This window comes from Miniopterus natalensis, chromosome 6 (assembly GCF_054644295.1).
Source record: "Miniopterus natalensis isolate mMinNat1 chromosome 6, mMinNat1.hap1, whole genome shotgun sequence".
Lineage (NCBI taxonomy): Eukaryota > Metazoa > Chordata > Mammalia > Chiroptera > Miniopteridae > Miniopterus > Miniopterus natalensis.
In genome coordinates this window covers 65314775-65337243 of record NC_142086.1, presented here as the reverse complement: position 1 = coordinate 65337243, position 22469 = coordinate 65314775, and the positions used below count along the sequence as shown (strand labels likewise).

The 22469-nt window shown below is 43.0% G+C and overlaps 1 protein-coding gene across 1 annotated transcript in view; it reads right to left on the bottom strand.

Annotated features, from left to right (window-relative positions):
* SLC7A14 (solute carrier family 7 member 14) overlaps positions 1-22156 on the bottom strand; it is a 39377-nt gene extending 17221 nt beyond the window's left edge. The window contains exons 1-3 of the mRNA XM_016202983.2: positions 21853-22156; positions 9925-10161; positions 7789-8006 (exon numbers count right to left, since the gene is read on the bottom strand). Of these exons, the coding sequence (XP_016058469.2) occupies positions 7789-8006; positions 9925-10161; positions 21853-22156 (759 nt within the window). The remainder of the gene's footprint in view (positions 1-7788; positions 8007-9924; positions 10162-21852) is intronic.
* Positions 22157-22469: the final 313 nt, after the last annotated feature.

Here is a 22469-nt window from a genome sequence, read left to right as displayed (position 1 = left end):
CCAAAGAATTTACTTAAGTGTAAATGAACTTTCCCCACATTTGCCCCCTCATTATGAGCTGAAAGTGAAAAATGTGCCTCTTTGAATGCTTGGGGATTTTCTTTTAGGGGAAGGTGAGAGAGATTTTTCTGGACTTGGGTGTATGGGGTGAGGGTACTTGATAACATTTAAGCTCTAGCCAGGGGTCCAGGAATGAGGCTCTTTGCAGACTGGACCTTTTTTTTTTCTTTTCTGTACATTCAGTTGATAAATGATGACATCAAAACATATGCCAAGCAGACACCTGTCCCTAAATTTTCACTCTTGCCTTTCCCACTGTCTTCTTCATAAGTAGAAAACAAAATACTAAATACTAGGAATTGCAAGGTCCATCCCAATATTGAAGATTTCAAACCTTCAAAAGCAACCTTTGCTCATCTGCAAAATGAGCTGGTCTCTTCCACAGTCTCTCCCATTAGGATTCTAATGTTTCAGCTCCCTAATTAAGAGTTCTTAGCCTGGGGTCTGTGCAATTCAGGGGGTCTGTGAATTTGGTTAAGAAAATAAGACATCTTTATTTTCACTAACCTCTGATTGAGTATAAGCATTTATTTCAATCATGAGTATAGGTGATAATTTTATCACTAAGAGCAATCATTTCTCTATCATATTAATGTCATTGGAGAAATTTTAGAATATCAGTTGTGCTCATTGCTAATTTCAAATTATGATAGTTATTAGACATATTAGTATTTAACATACCAATAAACAAGCACATTGTTATTATATCATGATTTTAAAATATTTTTATAAACTGTATTTCAATATAATTGATTCCTTTCGATTTCCTATGTGAGTAGGTTATTCATTTATGAACACAATTTTCAGAAGAAGTTTGCAGGCTTCACCAGACTGCCAGGCAAATGGTCCCCCCAAATCTAAGAGTTCCTGGTCTAGTCTAATAACTCAGGTAGAACAACTTCTCAAACAAGCAGTTCCGCTGCCAGAGAGCTACTTCCTGGGAGGGGAGATGACTCCCAGTTTCACTCCAGCAAAGCCCTTCATTTCAGGGCATGGAAAATGTCTTTGGCCTTCATACAAGGAGAGAAAATAGATGTGCGTGGAGGCTCACAGGCTTGGAAATGTGCTTGTTTTCACTTGTCTAGAAAATGTTTCTGTTCTTTAAAGATGAACACATGCTAGGATTGCAGGCTCTCTAAGCTGCCCCATCAAGAAAAGCCTTGCTTTAGGACAACTTCCAGAAAACATGTCCTGCTTTCTCTTCCCTTAACACCTGTCTACACACACACACACACACACACACACACACACACCCTTCTTGTAAATCATACAGTGACCTGTTGTGACAGTCAGCCTGAAGGTACATCATTCCCAATTTAGGATGACCCAGGGTTTCCATTCCATGCCTGTTTGGTGTGGTCAGTTCTGAGTTGAATCAAAAGGTCAGAGATACTGGAAGAGCTCTCTGCTCAGGAAAGGAGGGTAGGAGGATCCTAATCAAGAATTTTAGGGCAAATCTATCCTAGAAAAAGGTGAGAGGCCTGTAAACCACACCATGTGAGGAACACCTGGGTGATGTCTAAGTTGAAGAAGAGAAGGTTCAGTGGAAGTCAGAGAGGACACCTTCTGATTTTGAAGTATGGACCATGCAACAGTTGGAGGAGAGGTATATTGTAGGCTCCAGAGGGAATCCCAGAGGCATGGGTGTGGGCGGAATCAGATTTGGGTAAGAGTACAGACTCTATAGACGGTCAGACCTAGATTGGTTCTGCCACATACTAGGCTGGTGACCTAGAAAAAGTTCCTAACCTCTTGGAGCCAAGTTTCTTTATCACTTAAACGGAAGTAATGATAGTATTTAGCTCATACGGTTGTTTCAAGGATTAAATGAGATAATAAATGGAAGTCCTAGAATACAGTAGTTGCTCAATAAATATTAGCTCTTACCAGTAGTATTTTTATAACTATTGTAACTATTTTTATAACTATTGTGCTTTTGTAGAACAGATACAACCCAAGGGCACAGACAAATTCCCTCTCATCCTCCTTGTTCCCCTTGTTCTCGACACATATTTATCAACTGTCCCCAGGTGCCAGGCACTGTGCTTGCTGATGTGGAGACAGTAATGAGCAAAAAGTACTCTGAGCTTGACCTTGACCTTGATCTTGACCTTGTGAGTCTCAGAGTCTCAAGGATACTGCACAACCCAAAATGCAGCCTTGACTGTGGTAACAAACTGAATAAGACTCATAAACATCTACATTATTTCTAAAACCACAAATGCTACTATTGTCCAAGGGAGTGAACAAACAGATGACAATTGCTCATAATGATTAGATACCAGAAAGTTGACTATAATCAATCAACCAAGTTGGGAAGAGGGGGATTGAGTTTGCAAAGAGAATGTCTGTTAGCCTGAGTTTGCATATGTAGAACTAGAAAACAATTATGGTTGATGAAAGACTGGGTAGATCAAAGGTAGGACCTTGGGAGGTTCTCCTGCATTAGGCAGGAAACAGAATTTAACTGAGATGGTTCAAATGAAATGATTTCAATGAGGGGACTATAGGAGCTAAGGCTAGAAGGGAATGAGGAGGAAATGCTCTGGCCTTGCTCTCCTCTCCCCTTAGCATCTCCTGATAGTAACTCCCATTGGCTGACCCCAACAGGAAGCAGTCAAAGGGGGCTTTGGGAGCACAGAACAGAGCATGAAGGGTGGAGAATGAATCTGGGGAGTGGAGGCAAAGGGAGAAAAACCAGCACACCTGCCAAGATCAAACAGACCCTGGCCTAACAAGGTATAGATTAAATAAGCAGATTATCAAAGAGAAGAGAATAGAATTAGCAAATAAAGTCACCTTTTTACCTGAGTAAGTTTGAATGAGGTTTTCTTCCTTGAAAGCAAATGATCCCTGATTAGTAAACACAGGAGCCATTAAATAATACTGTGTATGGGTGTATCTCTACTCAAGTCACCACTAAAACTGCTTTCTACTCTACTCCATCCAGATTCAGATCTGGCCACTGGTATTATGGTTAGGATACCCTTCCATGCATGAAAGAATGCATGTGGTACCTGAGGGTGAGCATCTGTGAATAAAATTGGTGGGTGAAGTGTATGTGTGTAGGTGTGTTACTGGGTTCATTGGTAATTTATCCTAACTTTCCTTTAATGTTTTACATAAATAAAAAATAGCATTGACTTCTTAATTGGATGACATAGTGGAAATTGTTTTCCAAAGTAAACCTGGTATAGCTGCTCAGCCAAGAGATCCAGATCGGTCTGTGCCCCTGTAGAGCTTTGTGGGGAAGCAGCACATGCCGCAGTTGCTGGAGGGCTGCTGCTTAATTAATTGTCAAAAGCAATGTCATTAGTGGCCTGCTACTCAGTGTGTGGGGTCCCTAAAAGCTGACCCCCTGTGCCTTGCTGATACTTGAAGACATCAGGATGAGGCAGCCCTCCATATCATGCCTTGGCCAATCTGCCAGGTGCCTAGGAGATAATTAGGCACCTTTGTATAATTCACTCCCAAGGTAACAAGACAAAACTACAACTTTAATAATGTTTTCTCCTGAGCTCATGCTCCAGCTCTGTTAGCAGCCTGTTTACAGCGACAGTGGAATGTGCTAATAGGTTCCAACAAATAGATTCAAATGTGGAGACAAGGAGAATAACTTTTCCTTTGTTTGGAGGCTCTCAGCATTCCCCACAAGTCCTTGCTATGGACTGTGTTGCTGGGAGCTATTTGTGCTGATAGAGCATCTTATTTGGTTAAAGGAAAACCATAAGATAGCATCAAGAACAAATAACATACAGGGAAGACACATCCAACAATGTTCAGGGGCTGAGGATTTGCAGATGGAGGCAGGGGTTCAGCTGAGGGCCAGCAGTTACTTGATATAGGGAAAAAATGTTTGTTGTTCTTAAGCTCTTCAAGACCAAAGAAGCATTTGACCCAGAACCTGTAAGTGAGTAAACCATTCCTTAAGCTATTTTCTTTGGAAGGAAGTAGCTGGAGTAGGGAAAGAATAAGCTTATGAGGGGTCCATGGCCAGAGGACAGATTGCTCATTAACTCTTTCAAAGTACAAGAGAACTTGAGAATTGTGTTGCAAGTCAAGTAATGGTATCCTTATAAACCACCCCCGACACAATGGTTTTCTCCATCCCATCCTACCTAAAGTGATGGAAGAATAAAGTGGATTGGAACTCTGAACTAATCCCCTTGTAGGTCAGGTTTTCCCTAAGGAGTGAAGAAATTGATGTAGCTGCCAAGTAGGCAACTCACTTTTGTTGACAATTGTTAGATAACAGAGTAAGGAGTGTGTTTATTAACTCAGTGGATGAAATACTCATGAGAAGGTGTTGGACCTTAAAAAATAGGATCTATATTCAAAGTGGCCTTGCTGGACTGGAAAAGTGAGCTGAAACCAAAGTTGAGAAAGAACACGCCCAGGCCAGTTGGCCAGGGAGGAAATTCACTATGCAGAGATCCAAGGCCGGGCAGATAGTAGAGAGGATGAGTCAGCAACATCTTCACACTGGGATGTCCTTTGTGCTCAGATGATGCTTTTAGTCACAGCCACTAGGACACATATTGGAATTTTCTACAGGGAAAATGGATTTGCAGTGAAAAATCCGAAATTCCAGCCACTTTTTGGTGGCCAACGGCAAGCCTACTCAAGGTAGTAGGTTTGGGTTGGAGTGAGGTCATTGGCCAAAGGTGTAAAAAAGGACAATTGTTCCCATGTGCCCACTACCAGGGGGTAGTGGAGTACATAAACAAGGGCTTTGGCTCATCCAGGACTGGGATCGAATTTCAACTCTTTTGTGATTAAGATTTGTGGCCTAAGCTTCAGTTATTTTGATGTAAAAGTGGAGATCATTGTATTTATATTGCAGGGGTGTTGTGAAGAGGAAAGGAAAATTGTATATGAAAGAATTCATCATAAACAAAATGTTAAGTGATAGGAATGGAATCTTTCCTTCCTTTTTTATGGTTAATTTCTGATCTTCATTTCTTGCTATAAAAGCTGCTGAGAGCCTGGATGTGCAAACCAGGAGCCTCTGAGGCTGGCTTAATGAGCTCCTTCCTTTTTGAGGCAGGCTCCTGACTGAAGAAGAATGTGGAACCCCAAATAAGGGAAGAGGAGACCCCCAAAGAGAATAAAGACCCCGGGACAAAACCCCAGAAGGAAGACTAAAAGACTCATCTTCTTCAGCATGGGCAAAGGGTATTTACACGGAGGATATTAGCTCTTTCCAGTTGTCACGTGGGGCCTAAACTACAGTGCATGCCATTCAGGTAAGCTACGAGGAAAATTATGAAAATTTAACATGATCCAAGTCATTAAGAAAAGCTTTTGAATTGCTCTGCCATGATGTCTTGGTAAACAATGCGCATTTGGCCTGGGCTGGTTTAATTTTACTCCCATTTGAACATAAGAAAAGAGACTAGGCCACCTCTGAAGGCTCTTGCCAGTTCCGAGACTATGACTTTGGGAAAGCTCAAAGGAAATAAAAATATAACATGTCAGATTAATTATCTTATTTAAGAAGGCCCAGAAGGGAGAGTCATCATATACAAGGCATTGATGTAGTAAGGGTTTTGGAGCCACCGGGCCTGGGCGGGAATTTTGGTTCTGGCACTGACTAGCTAAGTGACCTCTGGTGAGTAACCCAGCCTCTCTGAGCCTGTACCCTCCACCTGTAAGTTGGGGACTGCAGCTCCTGTGTTAAAGTTTTATTGTAAGAATGAGATAATACTCATAGAGAACAATCCACAATTCAAAGAGCATCTAGTAGGTAGTGGGCACATTCTAGCTCCTTCCTCCTGTCATTCTCACTATTGTTAACCACACAGTGTGCACATAAAAACATCCAAGATTTTATTCTCTTTTGCAGACTTTTGGTACAATTAGTTTTCCCACTTGATAGCTGAGAAAACCTAAAAGCACAGAAGTTAGCTGTTGGCCAAAGTCTTACAGTAAGTCCATGACCCAGTAATCTCTTACATTGTTAAGAAAACGGTGAGAACATTTTTGTGTGCTATGATGAAAATGCAATTGAGTTCCTGAAAAACATTCTTTCTTTGTCACTCTTATAATTTGTTGTTTCTCTTATTTGATAGGAAAGGAACGATTTGTATCATAAGAAAATATAGCTTTGGGGATCCAGAATGGGGTCAACAGTGTTTCTTTGTCTCTTCTGGTTTTTACCAGTTTCAGAATTTATTCATTTCAAGGAGGCAGAATGAATTTGTGGTTCTGTGGGATTTTTACAGATAAGCAGAAGACTAGAAATCTTGGCTGAAATTGCTTCCTTGCTTATTTCTCTGCATCGAACAGCATGGCATGGTTCAGAATAACAGAAGTTATTTTGAGTGTTCTCCAAGAGAGATTTCTGATCCCTGAAAATCCTGGAGGAAAAACAATCTAAGCAAAACCTACAAAAGCAAAACTGGTGGAATCCTGGACTTGCCTCTGCTACCATCCTAGGCAGGTTTGGCTCTCTTGGCCTCAGTTTCTCTACCTGTTAAATGAGGGGATAGGACCTTGTGACCTCTAAGACCACTTTTAGCTCAAAATTCTCTGAATTACATTCTACTATTTTAAAAAAAGAATGGGCTGGTGAATTTTACCAATTAATGAATAAAGTAAGCATTTTTAGTCATCCTAGAGAAAGAATCAGGTGAGACTTAGAACTACTCATCACAAGAGTGAGATCTGAAAATATCCTTCTGGTTCAGCCCACTCATTTGCCAGCCCCCAGGTGGGCTTCTCTGCGAGAACCATGCCATTGGAATGGAATTTATAATCTGTACCTACGGGGCCCACCCAACTGTCCTCAGACCCCAGAGGGACTATCTACCTTGGGTCAAAAGTTGGGATTAGATTTTAGAACTGTTTGTTCCTGCCCTGGCTGGTATAGCTCAGTTGGTTGGGTATTGTCCTGTGTACTGAGGGGTTTCAGGTTCGATTTCTGATCAGGGCACATTCCCAGGTTGCTGGTTTGATCGCTGGTCAGGGCACGTACAGGAGGTGATCTATCAATGTTTCTATCTTTCTTTCTCTGTCTCTCTGTCTGTCTGTCTCTCTCCCTTTCCCTTCCTCTCTCTTAAACTAATAAAGAATGTGTCCTCAAGTGAGGATTAAAAAAGGGAAAAAAAAGAAAAACAACAACAATAAAACTGCTTGTTCCCTAGTTCTATACCTAGGAAACACTCATCTCTCCCCCACCTGTCCCTCTCCTGGCCTTTTTACTGCCTTGTTTATCTATGAACTGTCTGTCATCTGAATAGACTGTAGGGAGATTCCACGGAGTTTGGAGTCCAATGGTCCTGGCTTTGGACCCTTTGTGTTTACCTACACTGAATGCTTAATAGCAAGTGATTTGAGCTCTCTGAGTGTGAGCTTTTTCATCTGTAAGCCCAGAATGTAAATATTTCCTTGCAAGGTTATTAGGGAGATTAAATGAGATATTACATGCAATGCACTTAGTGTTAGGCATATTGCAAGCGACCAACACACCAGATCTATTACTGTTATCTGTAAAGCAGGATCTTAATAAATGTTTGTGAGACAAAATAAAATAAAATAAAATAAAATAAAATAAAATAAAATAAAAAGAGCCACTTCTTCAGAACACTCCAATGGAAGGTAATGAAGAGGATGGCATGAAGATATGAGACACAGCAGCAGCATTTTCCTGAAAATACATCTCAGACTGGTCACAGGGTGGAAAGCAGAGCGGGTGACAGGTCCACCGGGATTTAGGGATGAACTCACCCCTGACCAGCCGTGGGGCAAGAACTGGCCCTCAGCCCAATATTTCCCATTGATGAAGAAGAGGCCTGCAATCATGATGAACACCCACACTGCCAGGTTCAGCACATTGAGCACGTTGTTGAAGCCCACAGAGTTCTTCACGCCCAGCGCCACGATGATGGTGACGATGACCGCGATCACCAGAGCCAGAAGGTCCGGGTACGACTCTTCACCTTTCCCTAGAGGGGCAAGACATGAATTAATATTGTCCAGAGGGGGAAAAGCCCTGCAAACTTCCAGCCCCACCCCAGGGCATCTGCACTCAGCTCTCAGAGGGTGGTCATTTTGTCACCATGAGAGAAAACACTGTGTGTGTGTGTGACGCGCCAGTGCCCACCGACACTATGGTCTACAAGTGTCTATTTGCACATGGGAAGGTTTTGGTATATAAGTAAAATAACATGATATCCTGGACCAAAAATTATGATACGTGATATATGACAACTACAAGAGTCCTATGGAACCATGGAAGTTAGGCCTGTCCTGGGATATTTGGGATGTATATATAGGCCTAACATGTTATTTGAAAACTGCTTTATCTTCATTCTTGTTCACTGTATATTCCATGAATTTTGTTTTCCATTCCAGCAATTTTTTATTAGAAACATTTAAGATGTATGTCTTTGAAAACTATTGGAAGAAAGATGTTCTTTCCATTTATGTGTATGTGGCTGTAGAGAAAATAACCAGTGAACACACACTCCATGCTAGGTCTTGTCCATTGGCAGTGGACTCCTGCCCTCTGTAGAGTGGAAAAGGCACTGCCTTGGCACTGAGGCTCCTGAATTTCAGCTGTACTTTTGCCCATAATCAGAGGGGTCAAATTAAATTAAATTGCTATTAAGCACACAGTGTGAGTAAGCACACAGGACCCAAAGACAGGGCTGTGCCTCAAATGGGCAAGTGCCTCGTTTCTCTGGACCTCATCTGTAAGGTTAAGGGACTGGACTACCTGACTCTGGAGGACCCTTGCAGACTTAAAATTCTATGAAGTCAGCATGCTGAGGAGAGGTGGTCTTCACACTTTTTCATTTTCTGCTGGTATCTGGGCACTCAGTATGTTCCTCAATTCTTCTGATATAGGGACACTGAAGTTAAATGACTTTCACACAACCACAGAATCAGTCCCTGCAAGTTCCAGGGCAGGACCCCAAAGTCCCCTCAACTAATGTTTAGCCTCCCATGAATGTGAAAGAATAGAGTGAGACATCAGGATGGAAAGTGGGTAGCAAGTGATGGACAGGGCCTGAAGTCTCAAGGTAATTGTTACATGACTCCTGATTGTTTAGTATTCGCACAGTTCCATTGCCATCCTTGACCTTTGCTAGACTGGAATCTATTTTGTTCCATTTAAAAAATGTATTTTCTCATTTAAAAATTAATGCATGCTTACTTATGAAAATTTAAAAATTCTTCTGAGGAAACCACTGGAGAAGTTCCTTATAGTTCTTACTGTATTCATTTTACTTTTATATAATTATTAACATGATGCATGTAGATTTGCATCCTTTGTCACATGCCATTACATTGAAAACATTCCATGTTATTACAACAATCTTCCTAGTCATTTTAAAAAATTTCTAGCTACATAATATGCTTCCACAATTTACTTAGCTATTTGCTCCACTGTTGAATATTTAGGCTGGTTCTAATTTTTTGTTATTATAAATAAGGATGTGATGAACATCTTTTCGTAAAAGCTTTTTTTTTTTTTTTTTTAAATATATCTTTATTGATTTCAGAGAGAGGAAAGGAGAGGGAGAGAGAAATAGAAACATCAATGATGAGAGAGTCATTGATCGAGCCCGCAACCCGGGCATGTGCCCTGACCGGGAATCGAACCCTGATGGCCTGGATCCTAGGTTGACGCTCAACCGCTGAGCCATGCCCATCCGGGCATCGTAGAAAGCTTTATGGAAATTAGACTGATTTCCTTAGGGTAGATTCACAGGGGAAGAATTCGTTTGCTTGCCCGCCCCCCCCCCCCCCCATATTTAAGGCTCTTGAGGCATTTTACCAAATTGCGTCCTGAAAGGGGAACCCATTTATTTGGCTCAGCAAGCTTGCCCTTGGGGTGAGGGGGTGCGGCAGTCTCACCCAGGCCGTTGAGTGTTCCCACGCTGTTCACCATCCAGCGGCTGAAGGTGTGGTTTGCCAGAGAGTCAAACATGCTGCTCAGAGCACTGGCGCCCGCTGCGGTGCCAATCAGGTACTCCAGGATCAGGTTCCAGCCGATGAAAAATGCCACAAACTCCCCGACGGTGACATAGCTGTAGGTGTAGGCTGACCCTGTGGTCTTCGGGACACGGACTCCAAACTCTGCATAGCAAACACCTGCATAGGAAAACACACATGGGTAGTAGACTGTAGGGGATGAGCTAGCCTCCTGGTGGCTAACCATGTTGGGTAGAAAATATTGGGAATTCCTGGGGTTGTAGAACAAATACACACAGTTTTATGTATATGAATCAGTTCAAAGCCAGTAATGTTTTCCAACCTCACTTTTAACCTGAATGCCTAGAAGGCAATCGGAACAAATTCTAAGGAACTATTAGAAACTGATCTTTATTTAGAAAAAATCCCATTTGTTGTATGTGTCTCTGTCACTGTTCCTTGGGGCCTAACTCATTATGACCCCACAACCGTTGGCACAAGGTTAGATTATGTGTAACATTCTTCTCTTTCATGCTTACATCTAGAAGAGGCCTCTCATTTGAGAGTGATACTGTGAGTGATTAGTGAAAATCTTTAACTATATCCAGGGGGCTGATAAAAAATTCAAATATAAATAAAGAACTAGTTATTAATAAGGAAATTGAGCACATGCAAAATACAATTTAATGAACACTTTTAGAGTGCCTACTATGTGCCTGGCAGGCTGCTAAGTGCTGGGAATTACAAAAGACAAATGAGACATGGCCTTGCCCTCAAGGGGAGATGTACCAGAAAATCAGCACACGTGGTAGGCTGTATAAGCTCAGCAATCTAAAATTGTACAGGAATGAGAGCAGACATGAGAGACATGCACATCAGCTGGTTTTGAGGAATATGGAGAAATTAACTGGACAAAGAAAGTGTTATATGGGATAAAGTCATGGCAGAGAGACAGCATGAAGTATTTGGGTGGAGGGGAGTGTGCATGTGGCAGGGGGCTGGGAGGTCCAGGGTCCATCCCAGCAGAATCATCTGTTGATAATAATTTCAGGAGATGGGGACCAGGCATCTGTATTTTAACAGGCTCCTCACTTATTTTTGAAAACATTGGTATATTGCCTCATTCTTTGGTTAATGGAATTAGAGACCAAATTAGAAAGAGGCTGGGAATACACCAGACTTCTGGGAGCTGGGAGAGTTTCCTGTGTCGTGCTAGGAGCTCTGGATATGGGGCCAGTGGGTGGGGTGCCAAGTTGGAGGACAGATGTAGGACAGCTTGGAGGAAGCACAGCAGGAATGGGAGGTAGGAGGATGTCAGAGAGAACTCAAAGTAAACTTCACTGTCAGTCTCAATTTTGTTCAGGGTCAACCCTGAAGCTCTCTCATCACAAATCAGTTACTACATAATTGTTCACTCTTCTGTGAATAAAGAGAGCAGGTTTCTTCTCCATTAGAAGGGGGGAGAAATCAATGCAAAGAAGCAAAAACAGGGATGTCAAAAGCAATGACATGAGCGATGACATGCGATGCCGTATCTCTTTTCCTTCCTCTCGGTGACATCAGTTGTCAGGGTGACCATATGGAAGGAGCCCTGGAACAACTGGGCTGCACTGTTGTCTCAACTCTAACTTGACCCTGTTCCGCCTTTTACATTCAGCTTCCTTCTTTGTAAAACAAAGGAATCGGACTGGGATGCTCTCTGAAAGGTCTTCCTACTCCGTCACTCTAGGAGTCAACTTACTGTACTGAATTTTGCTGTGAAATATATTGAGCATAATCTAATTTTTGTTTTAGGTCAATTACAATGTTGTTCTATATCATGAAGATGCTCTCGGGGCTAGCAAAGCAGTTTGTCTCTACACTGAATGGTCCAGGTTGCTATTCATTTTGAGTTCCTATGTCAGCCTCCCTCCCTCCACTTTGTAAAAATAGTTTTCTGTCTCCTTCCTGGAGATCAGATGGTCAGTTGTTTCTCTTTGTTGCCGACACAGGGCTTACCCTGAGCAGTCAAACCTCCTCCTTTCTAAATTGCTGCTTCTGACACCTGATGTTTGAATTGTTACAGTGAGTCTACATTTTAGAGGATGTGGTCTTGGAAGAAAGACCTGAGGAACTCTTCCATGAGGAAATTGTAGGGTGTATAAGCACCAAGTATGAGGACCTGATGATGCTCTCTTGCGTGCAGGATTTTTGTGTTCTCTTGAAGAGAGCTGAGCTCGCACATACAGAGTAGGCTGCTCTTTCGGTGCAGTGTGAGGAAGGGATTAGGAGGAAATGAACTTTTTCGTGTAGGATCCACAATTTTACCCAATAAGTCATACATGCTATGAGTGTCTTCTCTCCACCTATCTTTACCCCCTGATAATATATAAGGCTTATAAATTGGATTTTTTCCAGGCAATATTTTTGAAACAGGCATCAATTTGCAAATTTAATTGGGAGAGCCAGTATTGTGGAGTTTGTGCAATCTAGCATTCTCTTCTTAATATTTGATCTGTCAAATCGAATTTTAAAACATTCAGTTCACGCCTGGCCAGGCGTGGCTCAGAGGTTGAACATTGACCCAGGATCCAGGCGATTGGGGTTCGATTCCCAGTCAGGGCACATGCCCAGGTTGCGGGCTCAATCCCTAGTCAGGGGCGTGCAGGAGGTAGCCGATCAATGACTCTCTCATCATTAATGTTTCTATCTCTCTCTCTCCCTCTCCTTTCCTCTCTCTGAAATCAATAAAGATATATTTAAAAAACAACAAAAACATTCAGTTCACCATCAGAACTGAATAGCCAAGATTTCATTAGGTCTTAGGAAGGGACCAGCCCCTTGCTGTCCTGAGTCAGGCTGTGCACAATGCAGGAGCATATGGAATCTTGGTCATTTGTTTCCCAAGGTCCTGTCTGGACCCTGGTGACTGGAGGTTGGGGAGAATGGTGAGAAAATCAATTAGCCACTAACCATGTAAGACAATTTTTGCTCTCAGTAATCCTTCTTTTGAACACATTGTAAGGGCATTTATAATCTTTTTAATCTTTCTCATTTATTTGTATCCCAGCTGGCATTGAAGCTCAGTGGTGAGAAATGAGTGATTTCAACCCCAAATATCCTGCTAAAAACTGGAAAATGTTGAGTCATTCATCTAATTTCAAATACTTAGTGTGTAAGAGAGACAAATTCAAGGGTATCTTTCTATTCAGTAAAGGAAGTCTTGGTTTTTATCCTAGATTATGTAGTAACTGAGTGTCCAAGAGCAAGTTACTTACCATGGATAAAAATGAGGGGGCAGTTAGATAAGATTTAAGGTACCTTCTAGTGCTATCATCTTTGGTTTCACAGCTAGCGTCTAAGTAAATGGGGGAAGCTCTGTAGAAAATACTTCAGACCAATGGTTCTCAACAAAGGTGGTACTGCCTCCTAGGGTTCAAACTCTGGAAATCTACAGGCGTGTCTATGGTTCTCATGAGAACTGTGGGCACAAACTACATTGAATGGGCAGAGGACTGAGCTGTGAGACATTCTGCAATGTGTGGGGGCATCCCACAGAATGAAGCACTGTCCCGTGTCTTACATGACTTCTGAAGATACCAATGCACAATCACGCAAGTAAAAACCTGTTTATCATCTTTGAGCCTGAATCTATCTCCATATTTTTTATTAGAAATTTCTTATATTTCATTTATATTTCATACTCAGGACACATCAATTTTTTAAATAAATTAAGCATGTATACGAAGGTGACATTCTCCCAAGTTTGTATTTCACAATAGTAAGGGAAGCATTGCAAAGTATTTATTACCTAAAGTCAATTTGGTGTACTGGGTTGAGAATCATGATTTTAAGGGAGAGATATGTTTATAAATAAATTTTACTCAATTTAGTAATATATTTTAAAAAAATGTTTCTCCTGGAGTTATATTCCTATTCATATTTGCCAGTCCTATTGTCAAAATACATTCCTTGGCTGTCCACCAAGTGGCTGGAGAGGGAGAGGCATATTGATTCCAAAAGTTTAACCACGTAGCTAGAAAAAATCAATATAGAAGTCAATGTTGAGGTCCAGGTAGCCATCAAGGAGAGGCTGAATGCTGCAGACCACATGATGGACATTTCCCATTAGAGCTGTTCAGAGATAGCAAGTCTAGGTCCTTGAGAAATATGGAAGATTCATTTCAGCAGGACTAGAGGAAGTGAGTGGTTTCTCATAGCCTCCAACTCTGATAATCTTTTCCATTGCCCACTCTTTAAGTATATTGTAAATGTATCCCTGTTTCCATTTTGTCATATCCCTAGTGTTTTGTTTTATACCTATACCATGAACTATTTTGGGTTAAATTAACACACTGCTAGCCTAAAAAGCAGCCAAACTTAGGATTTATACATTTAAAAGACGGTTGGGACAAGATACCAGGTGATTCCATATTTGAAATATTGTCTACCAATCCTCTCTTGTGTACTCCAAATGAGGTATAATTTGGGGTTCAGAAAAATTTAGTCCCTTTCAGTGTGAATTCTTTCCAACTCAGAGAGTCCATGCTTCTATCATATACACACATAATAGGCCAGTGTGAGGTTAGACACTTCCAGAGAGCCTATGGACACTGTTGAACTTTCCAACTGTGCCTGAGACAGTGCCACAGAGCCGTAAACTATCACTACATGCTCCTCCCCTTCTAGTTGCATCCCTTCACTCGGACTGCCTTGGCTCTACTACTCATTAACATGTAGTTTAATTTATGGACTAATTCTCTAACCTAATTATCAGCTAATTTACTAGTTTCCTAAATAACTTCTGACTCCCCAATTTCCTTCCTTTATGTGACACACATTAGTAAGTGCCTACTAAATTGATCACTGTAGTGATTACCAGAGACAGAGGACAGTAAGTGAGCAGGTCTCTTGACTGTGAAGCATCTATGTTTTAATCAGGAAAGAGTTTAATAAACAGATGACTCCACATGGCCAGTTTTAATACTATAGAGCATTTATGAGGTGCTCTTGGAGCTCTGTGGGGCAGCTCAGTTCTTGGGAGCATAGGTCTTTTGTTGCTGGGGGAGCAGGAAGGAAGGGAGAGGCTTTTGAGTTGCATATTAAGGGTGAGCTGGGCTTTGCCAGGTAGAAAAACATGGAAAAGGGTGATTACAGCAGATGAAAAGGCCTAGCTGCAATGGCACATGAGGGCTACTTTGGGGATTGAGGAAGATAAGTCTGCAGAGGTGGACTGGGAGCAAGTAATTGAGGGGGTGTGGCTTTTTTAATAGATTGGGGGAATCTAGCTGAAAAAGACTGGACAGTTTATCTGCTTCTATAGTTTTAAAGCTTTGCCTTGAGTGTAAAACACTCTTTGCACATAAAGTCTTGTTTGAGGCCTAATAAGTAAAGGCAGGGTGGCTATGTTTGAAGAGGGGTGGGGGAACTGAGGATGGTTTGCCCAGGTTCTCCCTCATTCCACACCTCCTCCAAGCCCCTGACCCTCCTCTGTGGATACACGGGGCTGGACTGAGCATGGCATGGGGACGGGTGTCAACTGCTTATTGGGTTTGTTCTCTTCATAGCTGACACAACTGAGCCTCAGGCTATAGTTGCATATTCAGTTAAATACAGAGCTGGGGCTAGAACGGAGGCCTCCAGATATCCAGTTCTAGGAGCTTTAAATTCATTCGTTTATCCAAAAAATTATGAAGTGCCATCTCCATGATTCTATGCTAGCTTTTAGGGATTCAAAGATGAACAGAAGAAGAATATCCCTTTTTGGAGGGTCTTATAGTCTAGTGGAAAAGACAGACCAGAAAACTGACAATTGTAATAACACAAAGAAGGAGAATCTGGTTGCTAGGGTGGGCGGGAAATGCAAGCGCTGCTTTAAGAAACTGCAAAATTGAATTTTGAATTAAAGTCTTTGGACAGCCAGAAGGACTATTCAAAAGGAAAGAGGGAATCAGAAGATGTGAGAGGGAGTGAAAGGAGCTGTTCAAGAAAATGATTTGCCAGCCCTGCAGTTTCATTCAGGCCTGTAGGATCAGCAACATCTTGAGTGTTGCTCAGAGTTCAATCTCAGAGGGTCTTACTTTGTGTTATGGGCGCAAGTTGCAGACATCAGACCTGGGGAGCTTTTTGAACATAGTGTATCTATAATACTGCATAGGGAAGGTAAGGAGGTAGGGGTGGGCTGGTTTGGCAAATGGATGAGGTCACTGATTCCTCATTCATGAAGGCAGCTTCTCCTGAGTGTCAATGATCTGTCATCTCCCAGACACAGGATGGCATCAGCTGATAGACTAAACCCGTGCAACTCACCACTTAGGCCCAAACATGTCTTTAAGAAAGTCCTCACCAAATGTAGCATTTTGCTGAGATGGTGATTACCTGTTTCCTTCTCATTTTCTTTGTTTTTTAAAAACATCTTTGCTCCATTTATAAATTCACAACAGGGCTAAGACGTGTCATATATATTGCTGTGGTGGCTAGTACTGCTTAAATGCAGGTTAGGAATAGGATGTAAGGAGAAATCACAGGACCTCAAAGTGTGCGTTATCTTGGAAACTTTGTTTTCTCTGTGACACTGAAATTCTGACTGTGGGTGATAACGTGTCTCCATTGTTGCTGTCCCCCTTGAGAAGCAGGCTGCTGGATTCTGAGAATCATCTGCTCAGCCCCCTGTCATGTGCCACGGGACCCTGTGATCTGCACCCATGTCCTCTTCCCAGTGTTCCTGATAAACAAGAAGATTGTGGGTTTCTTTTTCAGGGGGTAATCCATCAGGCGCTCTCCCTGCCACCTCCCTCCTGCTGCCCCTTCTCCCTGAGCAACCTTGGCCCTCACCTGTCAGCGAATCCCAGGCAATTTTTACAAATGCGTCTGCGAGTGCCCATGTTTCTTTGCGTCTAAGAAGAGACTCATAAGTTTTCTGCCAAAGCAGGCCCAGGTGGACAGTAAGAGCCTGTGTTTCGGGGACGGATAGCACTGTTAATCAAGGAACATAGGACACTATTAGTTTCTGAAGCTGACAGGGCTCCAATTAAAGTTGGGCTGTGAACAGAGAACTGGAAAGTTCCCCAAACCACAGCACCGATATATAACATATAAACAGGAAGAAAAGAAGCTGTCCGCATAACAGAGAAGTGACTCCTGAAACAGGCCAAGGAAGTTTAATAGTTTGCTGATTAAATGCGACCAGACTATCTATGCCGTCTCTTCTCGAGATCTCCCTCTATGAGAATAATTTAGGGGTTATTGGAAGCCTGATCTCTGTTTCTGTAACAGTTTCCTTAACATGAGGAATTCAAGTAGTATATTGTCTGGCGTCTTGACTTGTGACCCAGGCCCTGTTGTCTCTTGCAGCGTTCACAATTATGGCACGTGTGCCTGTTTTGTGTCTTTGCGTCAATGCCAAGGTCTTTGTCTCAGAGCTCTTGCCTGTGTCCTGCAGCACCTCTGCCACACTGAGCCCAGAGCAGGTGGCCAGTCCCTCCTGCAGCCGCGCTAAGGGCCCTTCGTATGCACTGTCCACTCTACCAAGGGCTGCAGAAGGTATAAAAGAAGCCCAGGTTCTCCTAGGTTTGCTGGAGAAAGCTCATTTTCACAATCAGCTATTTGAGAAACTTGCAAGTTTCTATTACAATATGCTCACCTTCTCTGAACTGGTAACTGACATCCTTCCTACAGGGCTGTCAGTCAGCGCTGGATAGAAGAGCTGCATGCACTTCACAACACCCTTCCAGTGCTGACAGCTGACAGAAAGGTGCTGAGCTTAGAAGTCATTTTCATGACCTGGGTTACAGAAGTTTTGAGCTAAAAAAGTGCTCTCCTAATCAACAGACTACAGTGAGCAACAGGCTCTTTTGAAACCCCAAAAGAGTGAAGGTTTCCTTGACTCGTTTGATTCTCTTTGGTGAGTTTTTGAATTTTGGAGTGTGCATGAAGCAGACTCTGAAGCTAGGCAGAATTTGATTTAGACTTGGCCTTTGACACTGGCTGCCTTGCGGCCCTGGACAAGTCACCTAATCCCTCTGAGCCTTAGTTTTGACAGCTATGAAGTGAATATAATCATGGCACTTATTTTGTAGGGTTTGTTGGGAGGGTTGTGCACCTGGTGTTCTGCTGGTGCCAGGCACACTGTAAGTCCTCAGTGATTTAGCTATTATGATTTGCCATAGAATGAAAACACTAATACCCAGCCAGCAGGGAGGTTGAGAGGATTGAACGAGGTGATGTATGCACAGTGCCTGGGCCACAATATTTGCCTAATTATAATAAAAGCAATAGTACTCATAATAATGCCTAACATTTATTTAGTGTTTAATAAGTTATGTCCTAAAGACTTTGCAAACATCAGGAGGAGCTGGTATCATTATTAGGAATTCAACATCCAGCTGTGTATTTGGACACTACTTGGAGTTCTCGTCTTCCAGGGGCTCAAGGACTGGCAAGCATTTGCTTATCTTTGCAATTCCTCCCCACCCTCTCCATGTTTCTGCCTCTTTCACCTCCCAGTGTGGTTAAAAGCAGTTCTCAGATATGTTTGGGGGAACAGACAAATGCAACTTTGTGGAATGAATGAATTATTCTGGATCATTGAGAAAGGGTTGCAAAAGGACCAACCCTCCTGATGTTCACCTCTCTAATTTCAATTTAAGGAGAGGAAAATCGTTCTTGGAAATGAGACAAAGAAACTCACCAGACTAACTAAACAGACTCTGAATCTTTAGAAATCTTCCTCAGTTATGAAAATCCAACCTGAGATGAATAGTAGAGTGGGGAGACTCTGCTTAAGTTTCTTCAAGTCCCCAGAACCAGCCCAAGAAGGAGGTTGGGAAAGGCGTCTGCTCCCCTTACCAGCTCCCCAGGGATTCACTTACTGTGGGCTCACCTGGTGATGACCCGGAGATGCTAAAGAGCAAATGAGGATGGCAGGAAATATGAATTATAAACCCCAGTTTCAAACCATAAACGAAGAGTGCCAAGAAAATTACTGCTCAGTGTGATGATGCTTTACTGCCTTTCAGACCCTTCTCATTGATTGCAATGTTTTAATCCACATTAATGAGAAATACTGGCTTCAAAGATCTCGGGGGCAACTTGCTGAAATGGAAGGCCATGGGTACTGGAGTTCTACAGGCTTAGATTTCAGGTCCGGCTCTGCAATGAAACATCTGCCTGCCCCTCAGGAAGTCACTTTACCACCTCTGACTGTCTCCTCATCTGAGGGCAGAACTAAAATCACTGCTCCCTCCACTGGGTTGGTGACACGGAAAGGAGGTGCCACATGAAAGCACTGCATTGGATACAGTGTTCAGCACACACAGGTTAGTTTACTGTCACTTGGGGTGTGCTGTGAGGGTCTTCTATACTAGAGCTTTCTGTTTCTACGTTCACTTTCTGTCACCAGAGCGGTGCCGTAAATCCTTTTGATGGATTTACTCTAATAAAATTATTTCAAAAATATTCTTATTTATTATGTCTTTTCCAAGCTAGAAAGAGCACTCATCCTTCTTTCCTCAGCCTTCCTCTCCCGCCCATGCCCAAGTCCTCTCCATCCTCAGCATCCTTTCCTCCACCGTTAGGGCCTAGTGCCTCCTAATCTCTTGCCTGTTCCATACAGTATGTGTATAACCAGTTTCTCCACCCCTCTCCTCTCCCCACTGTTACTAAAGTACAGATCTGGTCATGCCACTGAGCTTCTCAGTGCCCACAGAAGGATATCTAACCTTCTTGGCTTGGCCCCCAAGTCCTTCCTCTAAGAACCCATTTTGTGTAGTGAATAATCTTGATGGACTATTTTGTTTGGGAGATGATAGTCTTTGAAAAATGTCCAGGATGAGCTTGGAGGGAGATAGAGATAAGCAAACCCCACTGGATAAGATATGGACAAGAATCTTAGTGCTTGACAGTGAGCAGGCTGAACAGTCTGAAGGAGAGAGGCTGCCCATCAGTGGGGCTGGAGGCTGGAGCCGAGAAGAGAGGGTTGGTGAACATTTTCTAAAGGCCAGAAAGAAGTGGAGTGTCCTATATTCAACTGTAAGCTTGCTGTCTGCTGGAATGGACTGCATTCTATCTCCCATCTCTGGCCCAAACTTTTCACAAAGTCCATATAACCTTGCCTTGCTGATACTCATGGGAGGAAGAATTGAGGTGTCATCTAGTTGGATGAAGAGCTGAAGAAAAGGGGCACTGGGAAGTGAAATGCAGAGTGGAGACAGAAACTCCATGGAAGAAGAGATTTAGGGTTGGAAAAACGAGGAGAGAGGTAAGACTCACAACTCCCTAGTTTTATTTAAAGGGCTCTAGATTTCCTCACTGTGCATTCCTGGGTATCAGAACCAATTTTACCTACTGTCCTTTAATCCTTACCAAAACCATTTGAGATATGAGTTTGAAGGGTTATTGAAGAAAGTGCATGAACTTAGGAGTCAATTAAACCTATATTCTGTTTGAGGTTCGATTTTAATGATATTAAAAGAGAACTGGAAATAAACTTAGACAAAAAGTTAAACCAGCCATGCTTTATAAGAACTCAAGTTCGTGGAAGCCGCTTAGGGAAGGTTGCTTCTCATGCCAGACGTGGCTGGTGCGGTGGCTTTGCTTTATTTCGTCCCAGCCAGCGGAATCCCAGAAGCTCTCTAAACCGGCTCGCCTTCATCCCAGTCTCTGAACAAAGCTGTAGGTGGCAACCAGGAAGGAAAACGACTTCCCCTATCTAATTTACTTCAGCTGGAATACACAAAAGGCTTTTCAGCTTTGGTAATGGCGTGGCGTCCGGTGGTGGTCGGCTGAGCTAGTGAAGAGTAGATCGGGCCTTTTGGGCAAAGGGCAAAGGTTAAAGCTGTTTCCTCTGAAGTTCCCCTCCACTGGGATGGGGCTACGGGCAGCGACAGTGTAGGTGCAGGACTGGTAGGAGCTTGGGAAGTGACTGTGGCTTTGGGTCTTGTCAAACTGTAGGGAAGTCACTCTCTCCTAGAACAGATTCGCTTCGCATTATAAGCTGGTTTGCACTGTATGGGAATGAGGCCACAGGGCTAAGACAATGTCTTAAGAAGCTGCTGGCCAGGTAGTTTCTATCCTAACTTATGTTTCCTCTTCTTGTTGGTCATGGCTCAGAGGAGGTAGGTTCTGGGTCCTATAACAAGGTCTGTTGACCTATCTCTGGCATTCTGGGAAGGTACTGTGTGGATCACAACTTAAAAGAAGAGGAGGGAAAGGAAGTAGGAAAAAGCCAAGGAAATAGGGAAAAGCCACTTCACAGGTGATAACAGCTAAGTCCTAGTATCTTATTAAAAAAGAAAACAAATAATGAGTTTTGTGATTCTTTCTCCAGGAGAGAGAAGGTACTAGCTGAGCTGCTCGGTAGAATATCGGTCTGTGGTGGCAGACGTGCTCTGTGAGCCTCATGATGGTTCACATTTCTAGCTTGGTGTCCTCCTGCTTGGGAGTCATAATACCAGTCTGAGGCTCACCAAATCCCAATTTATCAGATTTACTGACTTATTTTACTACTCTTCCTACCCTTTATTTATTTATTATTTATATCTGAGCTATATTCGTCCCCCCACTCTATAAAAGGATAGACTTATATCTTCCCATGGAAGGGAGAGTGATAATAAAAATGGAACCAATAGGACATGACAGGGAATAAGAAGTTGTGAGATGGCTGCACACCAGAAAAATTATTTGTATCAAAAAAACCAATGAAAAGCATAGCTACTACAGCTGAGCCAAAAGCTATCCCCGAACTCCCCCGCAGTCCAGGCACAAAGGAAGCATGCAGATCACTTCTCTTCACTTCCTACATCTCACCACTGAAGACTCTAGGATTGTGGGATGAACAGTAATAGGCCTGCAAGCATGCTTTCCACAGGACTTCTGCTGCACAGAGACCCTTACCTGATAATATGGATGCAACAGCTGCAATGATGAAGGACACAATGACACCAGGTCCTGCCATTTCCTTGGCCACGAGGCCAGACACCACGTACATCCCAGTGCCCACACAGCTGCCAACGCCAAGTGAGATGAGGTCCACAGTGGTGAGCACCTGAGCTAGCTTGGTGCCATGTGCTGTGGTGCCCCCTGTTCCCTCCAGCATGGACTCTACCGGTTTGGTGCGCAGGATCCTGGAGTGCATGGCATACCAGCAAGCCCCCCACTGCACCCGCCGGGGGTCCAGGGAGGCAAGGAAGCCGCTCATCCTGAGTGGTAGGGGTTCCAGTGAAGGTCAACTGATGGAAGAGGGCTATGGAAGCCTTAGTGGATGCTTCTGGAACTCATTTAGTGCACAGGGATCTTCCTTTTAGGAAAGGTCCAGAGGGACCTAAAGCAGCCTTCTCCTGGGCATGAATGTCTGCAGGAAGAACACAAAAAAGAAGGTGAGACTAAGTGGGAAATAAACCATGACTTGGATGCATGGCTGGCGGTCCATGTACTGCTCTGGGAGAGCTGGCCTAGCCTGTGTACTCATATACCGGAGGGTTGCATTGCCCCGTGTCCCCTACAGTTCTAAA